Source organism: Mirounga leonina, unplaced genomic scaffold, assembly GCF_011800145.1.
Source record: "Mirounga leonina isolate KUSES-001 unplaced genomic scaffold, KU_Mleo_1.0 Mir_154, whole genome shotgun sequence".
NCBI lineage: Eukaryota > Metazoa > Chordata > Mammalia > Carnivora > Phocidae > Mirounga > Mirounga leonina.
This window is the reverse complement of record NW_023270389.1, coordinates 25930044-25940561: the sequence shown is the minus strand read 5'-3', so window position 1 is coordinate 25940561 and position 10518 is coordinate 25930044. Positions and strand designations below refer to the sequence as shown.

The 10518-nt window shown below is 56.1% G+C and overlaps 1 protein-coding gene across 2 annotated transcripts; it reads right to left on the bottom strand.

The window, feature by feature from the left end:
* Positions 1-94: 94 nt before the first annotated feature.
* Positions 95-10308, bottom strand: REN (renin). Of its 2 annotated transcripts, none has more exons than XM_035009523.1 (9): positions 10211-10308; positions 7029-7179; positions 6345-6468; positions 5624-5742; positions 4453-4649; positions 2132-2251; positions 1605-1749; positions 1256-1354; positions 95-373 (listed from the first exon to the last, which is right to left on the bottom strand). In XM_035009523.1, exons 1-9 carry the CDS (start codon positions 10306-10308, stop codon positions 212-214), a joined length of 1215 nt encoding a protein of 404 aa, XP_034865414.1. In that variant the 3' UTR covers positions 95-211. The 2 variants fall into 2 exon arrangements, with proteins under 2 accessions (XP_034865414.1, XP_034865413.1); XM_035009522.1 differs by having other exon boundaries at positions 212-373; positions 2132-2272.
* Positions 10309-10518: the final 210 nt, after the last annotated feature.

The window sequence follows — 10518 nt, the reverse complement described above, 5'->3', positions numbered from 1 at the left end:
GAACTCAGGTGCAACAGGGTTGTGAACATGAGGTCTTTATTCTGTTTGTTCTCAAAGCAGGGAAGAGCTGGTGCTGGAGGCAGGGCGAGCGTCCGGGAGGAGCTCCACACCCCATGCCTCTGTGCGAGGGCACAGGCAGGGGAGCGCCCCAGAGGGTGCTCTAGCTCCGGGCTAGGGCCGAAGGGAGGGCCCACCTGGGCAGCAGAGGACCTCAGCGGGCCAGGGCAAAGCCAACGCGATTGTTACGCCGGTCAAACTCCGTGTAGAACTTGCGGATGAAGCTGGCCCCCAGGACCCAGACAGGCCCGGTGGGCGGTGGGACATCCAGTCCATGGAGGGCCAGGGTGCACAGGTCATCGTTGCCATAGGGATCCTGACAGGAAGCAAGCGGGTTTCCCCCACTGCCCGCCACATTACTTTTCCCCTTTCCCCTTGCCTGATCCCAGCAGCTATCCTCAGCAACATCCCCCCTTCCTCCCCCAACCCCTCCGGCCTCTCTTGCCCTCTCAACCCATCATGCACCCTCCTGGATGCAGGTACTGAGCTAGACACTGGGCAAACAATGCATCAGGCACAGTGCTACCTTCAAGAGCTTACAGTCTGGCAGAACTTCTGACCCTAGGCAAGTTATTTAGCTGCCCTAAGTCTATTGAGTATAAAAGGGGGATAAGAGTAGAGGAGCATAGCATTACTGGGGGCAGTTGCCAAGAAGATGGAGACAAGGGGATGAGCACAGTGATTCCAAACTTGGCTGCACATTGGACCCCCCTGGGGAGTTCTGAAAAAAACACTGATGCCCAGGCTCCACCCCCGGAGGTTCTGATTTAATAGGTATGGGATGTGGCTGTTACTGGGATTTTTTAAGGACTTACTTATTGATTTACTTATTTATGAGAGAGAGAGAGTGTGTGTGCGTGCACACACAAGACAGAGGGGCAGAGGGAGAGGGAAGGAGAATCTCAAGCAGACCCTATGCTCAGTGTGGCGCCTGATGCAGGGCTTGATCTCACAACCCCAAGATCATGACCCTGAGATCATGACCCCAAGCCGAAACCAAGAGTCGGACACTTAACCAACTGCACCACCCAGGTGCCCCTTGTTACTGGGATTTTTAAAGCTTCCAGGTGACTCTAACATGTAGCTAAGTTTGAGAACCACTGATGTGGCTAAGTTTGAGAACCACTGATGTGGTCCCTTTTAAAGGGCCCCTGCCCACCTGTCCTCCCTATTGTTGAGGGGCAGCTGGGAGCCTCACCCGTAACACGTAGTCTGCGCTGGTAAGTGTGTAAGCTCTGCCTCCAAGGTGGAAGGAGATGTCGGGGAGTGTAGGCACCTGGTTACAGTTCACGACATACTGAGGGGAAGGCAGAGGGAGCCCTGTTGAGTGCAGGAAGTCCCCCAGCAGACACAGCCCCGTGCCTGTGGCTGGACCCCTCTGATGGATGGGGCTCTGGGGGACAAGCCACACATGGGAAGGGCGAGAGGAGAGGAGGGGAAGGCCCAGAGTGGCCCCATTTGGGCCCTACAGCTTCTGGGGTAATTCTGGGACCCAGACCAGGTGGTGCTCCCCCGCTTCTGGTGCCCCCACTCCCCCAGCTTCTTACTTCATTTGTGCTCAGCTCCTTGGCCCCCAGGGTGTCCATGAGCAGCCTCAGGGAGCTGGTGGGACCCGAGATGAACGATGCACCAGTATCAACCACTACCACGCAGCCCTCCTCGCAGACCACGGTGGCGGACCTCACAGACACCCTGGGGGAGGCCCGTGGGAGCGTCAGCCAGACAGCAGGCTGATGGGACACCACCAGGTGCATGGCTTCCCTGAATGAGGCGGTGACAGGAGGCCATGCTGGTGGTCCTGGGATGCACTGGAGGATGGGCAGGCGTGCGCTGGGGGAGCAAAGGTGCTGTCCCCTCCCCCAGCACGTGGCCTGGTGACCCACTGCCTCCTGTCGGTGGACTCCCTCCCCTCTGCTCTTCGTATCTCCATGTTCCCCAGCCCTGGACAGAGAGCTCGGAGAGTAAAGGTTGGCTGTGCCTCAGGAGAGAGTACAAGATGGTAAGGCTGCCCCTTCCCACCCCCACCCCCAGCAGCAGCATTTTTGGAGAGCGGGGAGAGTTGAGGGTTCCTGACCCTTTCATTTTGATCTGCCAGGAGCCAGTCTGGCTGACGCTCACGTAGTGGAAATTCCCTTGGTAATACTGGGGGTCGCTGCCTCCCAAGACAAGCTCTCCTCCGAGCAAGTGGGAATCCCTAGAGGAAAGATCAGAGCTCCTGGATACCCAGCACCCCAGCAACAAGGGAAGTTGGACAAGGGGACAGCGTGGGGCAGAGGAAGGCGGGAAGGGTGGCAGGGCTGGGAAGCTGCAGGAACACCACTTCTCCACCTTTCTTGCCCCTCCCCAAACCCAACCAGAGGGTTCAGCTGCACCCAATCGAGCATCCCCACAGAGAAGGATCCGGCACAAGGACAGTGAGTAGAAGGCAAGATGAGAGTTGGCTACACCCTCACTTGGGTTTGGGGAGCTGCAGGTTGAGCAAATGCATGGGTGGGGGGGCTCTTGGGGACCTGTGGGGTGAGGGTGGGTAAGCGGCAGGAGGCAAACTGAAAGGAGGGGTGGACAACGTCGGCATCGGGCAGAGCCTGGGCGTGCAGAGGTGAGTTGGACTTGGTGGTGGTGTATGTGAATCTGGACCCGATGTTCAGGAGGGTCAGGGCCATGTGGGGGCGGGGGCTCAGCTCCTTACTTGGAATTTCTGCAGAGGAAAGAGACACAGCAGAGAGGAGGCCTATGTTTCCACTGAGCCTTACCAGCCTCTTCTTGGGCAGGGTGGGTATTATGCCCTCTTTTTACCTTTTAGGTGAAGTCACTTGCCTGAAGTCACGCAAGGGGTGGGTGGGGTGAGCGGAGCCAGGCTCCCGGTGCCCCTTCCACAGCTGACCCCCTTGCCTTCCTCTCCTCCCTGCTGCACAACACCTCCCCCAGCTCAGGGCCTACCCTGGGGGGCTGGTTTCTCTTGTGCATGTGCGGGATGGGGCTCTCCAGCATCCGTGCACGTGGGGGTTTGGCACACGCTCTGCGGGCACGCACACGTCACCGCCCTCGTTCAGAGGCATGTATGCACACACCAGCCACCTCAGCCCTGCTCCCAACACTGCAAGATCCCTCTGAGGTTCCCTCCTCCTTGTCCCAGGGTCAAGGAAGAGGCAGGCCCTCTTCTCAACAAGGCCCTTCTTCTTCCCGCCTGTGGGATTCTCCTCCCTCCCGTGGCCTCCAGGCTCCTGTGCCCTCAAGGATCTTCCACAGTTTCAATCTCTCGCTTTCCATTGGCTTCTTCCTCCACCTACAAGCAAGCTCGGGCCTCCCCTAGCATTTCCAAACACCCACCCTCCTCTCTGCTTCTCCCTGCACCTCCACCTGCACCCCCTTCCTGACATTTCCTTCCCTGTCAAATCTCTCAGGGCATTCTACATCTGCCCTCACCTCCTGACACCCACATCTACCTCTCAACTGCTGGTCATCTGGCTATGCTCCACCTCTAAAAGCTCTGTCAGAGACTGCCCCGGATACAGGGCCCAGTGGTGGCCTTTGCTCAATGCCTTGCATTTTCTTTTCTCCTTTTTACCTGTATGATTTCTCTGCGCCCTGACCCTCCCCTCCACTAGCCTTATGTTCCTTCCCTTAGGATCCCTCGTGTCTAGCTCTTACTGTCTTTCCAAACCCAGCAGCCTGGGGCAGATTACAGCCTGCTCAGCAGCTGACAAGGGCTTCCCCCAGGCTGGTTGAACTCCACATAAGCTCAGCCCAGACACCTATGGGGTTCAGCGCCCCCGCTCCCTGTTGCTGCTCAGAATGTTGTGATGTTTCTTGTCTTCCTTCCAGACCGTAGGCTCTGTGAGTGAAGGGACTCTGTCTTGTACACCGTGTTCATGGCTGCACCCCAGAACCTCCCACTGTGCTTGGCACATAAGCACCCAATATTTGTTGAATCAATGAGGGAGCAAATAAATGAAGCCATTAATGAATGAATGAAGTCAGCTTTCTGTGTGAGCGGGTCATGGGCCCCTCACAGTAATGCTTTACTTTCCATTACCGCCCCCTGCATTTTCGTCTTGTTCTAGAGCAGTGCTAATAGAACTTTCTATAATGATGGAAATGTTCTATATTTCTACTACCCAGTATGTAGCCACTAGTTATGTGGCTGCTGAGCACTTGAAATGTGGCTAGTGTGACTCAGGAATTGAATTTTAAAAAAATTTTAATTAATTTAAATGTAAGTGATGGTTTCCATATTGGGTAGTGGAGCTCTGCATATGGACTGAATACCACTTAATCATGAACACATCAAAATTCTGGTCCCAACTCTCCTCCTGCTCTCCCAGCTCTCCTGCCTCTCCCCCGCTGCCCCACGCACCCCACCCCCCGCCTCGGCCCCTCGAGTCCCAGGCTCACCTGCTGTAGTAGACAGAGAAGACATCCTCCTTTAGCACCCCCTGGGAGAGGATATGATCAAAGACGGGGGTGACCCCGCCAACAGCCTGTGCGGGGAAGCCCATGCCCAGAACCCCATCAAACTTGGCCAGCATGAAGGGGATCAGGGGCAGCTCTGTGACCTCTCCAAACGTCTGTGTCACTGTGATGCCGCCCACCTGTGGGAGGAAGGACCAGAGGAGACCAAGCCTACTGCCCCATTCCTGCCCAGGGTCTAGTCTAGGGCCCACGTGCCCTAGGGTGCAGCGATTTGGGATGAGACCATTTCATCAATCTCCACCCCCCCACCACATATCCTCTCTTCTAATACTCATGCAGGCGGTGGGGGTCCAGAGAGAAACGGGGCTGCCCTGGGACTGGGAGGGGCAGAGGCTGAGAGGGCAGGACTACCAGGAAGTAACAGAAAAGGCTCCAGGAGCTCCCACACGCCTCCCCAGGGGCCCAGCTTCTACACGGGCAGGACTGGGCCTCCGTTCCCCAGCCCCACTGTGGGTAAGGATTTCTTCAGCCCAGCCAGGCTTTCTCCCCCGGTTTCACAGACAAGGGGAGGGTAAGGAGTCCTACTGATTTGCTCTTGCATTCCACGTGTACCCCTGCCATAACTCTGACAGAAGCTGGGGAAACCCCAGAATGAGAGAGTCAGGTGCAAACCAAATGAAAAAGAAAACCAAGTCCTGGCCTTAGTCCCAAACTTTAACCTCAGCTGTGACCTTAAAACCTATGCCTGACCCTAAAACTAACTCTGACCCTAATGTCACCAGTACCGCTGACCCTGCCTCGGACCCTGATTTCAGTCTGGGCTCTGGTTAAGAAGAGCCCAGTCAGAGCTGGGTGACCTCAGGCAGGTTAGCCGACTGCAGGCTGCAGGGCTCAGGACGAGCTCTCCCATGAGCTCAATGTAAAAGGCTCCATAAATCACCCAGCGTGGAGCCAGGAGCTCAGGTTTGCTGTGTCCCAGGCACTGCAGCTTTGCGTCACCAGCCTGTGGCAGGCGGCGGGGCAGGGTTCCTCCCCTCCCCAGGCTCCAAGGTGGGCTGAACTGTACCCTCCTTAAGTATGGGCCCTCAAGTGGCAGAAGATGTTTGGGGACAGGAAGGGCAGGGGTCAGATGACCTGGGGCACTCCCACTTACAGTCACCATGTCCTGGCTCAGGAAGCCTTTGACCTTCCCATTTCCATAGTGGATGGTGAATGCTGTTCCATTCTCCATGTAGCTGGAGGATTCCGAGGAGTCATAGAGGCTGTGAATCTCTGGCAGAGGGACATAGGCTCAGGTCTGTCCAAGAGAGGCCTGGGCAAGGGGGCTCGGAGGAAGGTGCCTTGGGCGTATGGTCCTGGTGGTTGAGGGCTTAGGTGCAGGGGTGGGGTGGCCCTGAGGCTGGAGGCTTGAAAATGTGTTTCATCAATCAAGGACTGTGTTTCTTGGGCCCCTGTCAGGTGTCCATTATCTGTGAGAATTTTGTCTCAAATGAAGCATTTCAAAGGAATTTCTAATACAGGGATGAAGAAAAGATTCTAGTCCCAGTAAGCAGTCACTAAGAGGTTGTTGACTAAGGAAAGGGGTAGGAGACCCTAAGTGCCTGGGTGGGTCTGAGAATTCAGTCCTCCCCAATCCCAGGAAAGGGGAGAAATGGCCTTGCAGGTGGGCTGGGGACGCTTCCCGCTTGCCATTTTCCCTTGGTGGTCGTATCAGGAAAATGGGAGACATTTTCGTCTCTCCTCTTGGGGACAGTGGGAACAGGGGCAGAGAGGAGATAGCCCTGATGGTGGCACAGAGTGTGAGGCAGGACTGGCCAGGTGTGGAGGGGGCTGGGGGAGAGGGACCACAGGCTGTGCAGAGACGGGGGGCTTACCACAGGCCATGTAGAGAGGGCTGCACTTGGTGGAGGGCACCCAGAGGTTGGCCGAGCCCGTGTCAAAGATGACTTTGAAGGTCTGGGGTGGGGTGCCAATGCCGATCTCGCCATAGTACTGGGTCTGTGGGCGGGGGGAGGAAAGAGGCAGCTGAAGGGGCTTAGGAGCCTTGTGGTTTTGCCTGATACCCCCTCTGGCACTGGGGGTGAGATGGGGTAGATCGCACAGCCTCTCTGGGTTTCCGTGTTCTGGCAGGGCCTGGGTGGAAGGCTGAGCACCATCTTCGGACTTCCCAGGAAGTGAGACAAGAGGGCAAAATAAAAATACTGAAAATGAAACAGGGAGGTGCCCCACCTCTAGAGGGGCTACTGACATGATCAGCAGTCAAGCTGTGCGTTGCCCGGTCACAGAAACCTGCCCCTGAGGTCACGTACCCATCCTGCCCACCAGGGACACCTCAGCTCGAGGCCCAGAGCCTGGATTCCTGCGTTCCCAACCTAACTCTGCCTCTGGGCTCCTTTCTGCCCTCTGTGCTTCTGCCTTCCCAGCTCTGAAATGGGAATTTTATAGGTTGCCTAGTGTGTCTCAGCAACTCTGTCAGAGACAGTGTGGAAAGAGCACAGAAAGCCTTGGGCCCAAGAGAGAAAGGAGATGGAGGAGCAAGGCCCCAGCCGGGCACTCACATCCAGGTAGTTGGTGAGGACCACGGGGGAGGTGCTGTTGCCAAAGGAGAATCTCTTGGCGAACTGGCTCCACTCAGCACCAAGCCTGGCCACATCCACGCCTCGCTCCTTCAGGCTTTCCCGGATGGAGGGCATTTTCTTGAGGAAGATCCTGGTCCAGGGTGAAGGAGGGAAAAACCAGAAGAGCTCTGCACTCCCCCATATTAATGGTGGGGTCCCCGAAGCTTCTAGTACAACTCTCCCTAACCTCGCCCAGACACCGAAGCATTGCTCTTGTGCTCTAAGGCCTCGCAAGGAGAATTTGCAAGCCTCCTCAAGCCAACGGCACTGGAATTAAATAATCCTCAATGCACTTCCTTCTGCTGTCTGATTTTGATCCCTGTCACTACAAAGCCGTTCGTGCGTTCCTTCTCTCATGCCGAACACTTACTCTCTGCCCGCACTGCCCTGGATGCTAGAGATAGAAAGCTAAAGATCATCGCTGCCTTCAGGGAGCTCCAGCAGGCGGGGAGCCCAAGGAGGAAGAGGAGGACACCCAGCAATGACATCCCCTCTAAGAGGACCACTGGCGCGCTCCCCTCAAGGCTGGGCAGGGGGAGGCAGTGCCGCGGGGGGCCTGTAGGTGGCAGCAGGCACCCACAGCAGCCTGCCGGGGCTCCGGATGCCAGGCCTGGGCTGCGGGCAGGAGCAGGGGGTGGGGTGGGGAGAGCAGCCAGCATCCCCAGAGGGCCTGTGCCCCCTGCCCTTGGAAAGATGTGCCTTCTTGAGCCTGAGTCCCAGTCCTTCAGCTTCTTTCCCTAACACCTGCCTCTCACCTTCGGGAGACAGAATTAAAGACACTGGGGGTGGGGGGTAAAGCAGACCAAGCTGCCCCCTGGTGAGCGCCAAACACCACACTCGCCCCTACGGAGCCATCGTTGTCCTCCCTCTATGATGAGGAAGCAGAGGTTCGCAGGGATATGGTGACTCAGAAAGGATGGAGCTTGGATTCAAAACAGTGTGTCTAGTCATGTTCCCCAGAGAGCGTCCCCAGGGCTCCCATGTGAAGGCTCGTCAAGGAAGCCTTGCGGGGAGGGGGGTGTGTGTCCCTAGCTGTTGGCCAGGGGGTCCCGGGGTTGCAGCCCAATTTATGGGGAAACTATCTTCCTTTCTAGCTGCTCGCCTACTTATAGTATCCTTTCCTGCTCACACCCAGCACTCCCGGACCCCATCGTGCCCCCGGACCCCAGTGCAGCTTTCCTGCTAGCCAGGGTCCTATCTTAATGGACATGACTTGTCATAGTCATGTTACCGTTTACTGTTCACAAAGCAGTTTCACAATTATGATCTTATTCTCAGCCATCCCATGGGGTGGGTGATTATTCCCATTTTACAGACAGGAAAATGGAGGGGCAGAGAAGGCCTGATACCAAAGAGGGTGCATTCTCTACCACTTACCCTGAACAGCCTCTGCTCTGGACCTTTACTTTTACCATTCTCCTTTCAGAAAGTCCCTTCCCCCCACACCCCACCTCTGCTTGGGCCCCTGCTTCATCTTCCCTGGGGCGCTCCCAGCCGGCACCGCAAGCACAGCCTCATGCTCATGGAGGTGGTGCTGTCTGGTGGTGAGGACACGGCAGTTGTGGGCACATGCTTAAATCCCTTATTACTGTGTGATTCGGATCAACTTACCTAACCTCTCTGGGCCTTTTGTGAGCCCCCATGAGCTCCTCTATGAAATCAATGTGCAGATCAAACAAGCTGCCCACTGCTCAATAAATGGAAAGTGTGTGTGCAAGAGGCTAGGAAAGCACCCCGAGAATGGGGTCCTGTGTTCAGATCTCCCAAAGTACCTTGCACGGCACTGCGCACAAAGCAGGTGGTAACATTTTGTATTTCAAAAGCCTCTTTCTCCACTCCTGGCCCAACCCCTTCTTCTTTTCTTTTTAAAGAGATCAAGGGAGAATGTTTTTACCTTGCTCTGCCTTTACCCTGGGGGTGGGGGTGGGGGCTGCGCCCAGGCACACTCTCACCCCACACCCCTACCCGAGCAGTTACCCTCTGGGAGCCTCTCACACGCGACCTCCCTGAGCGTCGGGGGTCCTCACCTGTAAAATGGGACTGCTGGGTTGTTGGGAAGAGGTTCTGAGATACGTGGAAAGATCCTGTGAAATCCTAGGCATTTTACAGGCTTAGCAACTATAACCATTGTTGAAACCTATCCTCTTCCAGGCACCTGGCTGGCTTAGTCTTTAGAACATGTGACGCTTGATCTCAGAGTTGTGAGTTCAAGCCCCACGTGGGGTGTAGAGATTCCTTAAAGGTGAGATCTTTAAAAAAACCTAACACCCCACCCTGCCTTTTTACCTTGAGGTCTTCTGGTTCCCCCTGCCCTCCCCACCTGAAACCCTTTCTCCTCGAGGTCCTCATCGTCCTTCTTCTCCCCCCTCTACAGCCTTAATGAACCTAGTGAACTTAATGAGTCCAGTTCCCACAGGGCCTGGCCCTGGATGGGGGTGCTAGTTCGGTCTTCCTCCTCCCTCCTCTGGACTGCCTTAAGCCTTTCTTTTAACACGGGTGAGGACGCAGCCTCAAAAAACCCGCTGGTTTTTACTGCATGTTGGCATCACGCTGAGAGCTTTACATACGTTATCTCATTAAATCTTCAAAGCAGATCTGTGAAGTAGGTGCTGTTATTATCTGTTTTAAGAACGATAAACGGAGCCCTTGAGAGGTTAAGTAACTTGGCCGAGCTTTCAGAGCTAGTCAGGTCTGCTGCTGGGGCAGGATTTAAACCAAGACAATGTAACTCTAGAAGGCTTGTATCCAACCACTATATATATTGTTCTTCCTTGGTAGGCTTCCCCATAGCACCCCCTCCTTCATAATTAGGCTGTGAGCTCCTTGAGAACAAGGGGTAGGTCTTAATCATCTCCGCAATGCCTCGCCTGGTGAGCTGAGCAGGAGCAAAAGCTTTGGGCAGAGATCAGATGACATGGCTTTTCGGCCCAGGTAACATGGCTTTTCGGCCCAGGTCGGGTGCTGCTATTGACCATAGGACACTGGCGAGTCACCTCTCTGAATGGGACGCACCTCCCTGCCCAGCTGGTCGTGGAGACTGGATGACGCCCCCTATCTGGAAGCCAGGGGTGTCAGGAAGGTGGGAACCCCCATGCCCCCGCCACCCTCGCAGCCTGAGTTACCGTCCAAAGGCGCCAGTGTCTGCGGGGAGACCGCGGACGCAGGCACCCCAGAGCACCAGCAGGAGTCCCCAGCGAGGCGTTCTGCTCCTTTGGTCCATGGTTGGCCTGGGTGCTCGGCTCTCTCTGGGATCCCCTGAAGCCTTGCGGCTCCCAGAGCCCTTCTCCTTTTATGCGCTCCGCACTTGGGATGGTCGTGATTTTGCTCTGCCCGGATTTATGATCCTGGGGCAGATGGAGGGCAGCCAGTAATAAATCCCCCCAGGGGATGGGGCTAGGTGGGTGAAGGGTGACCAGGGTTGGACGCAGAG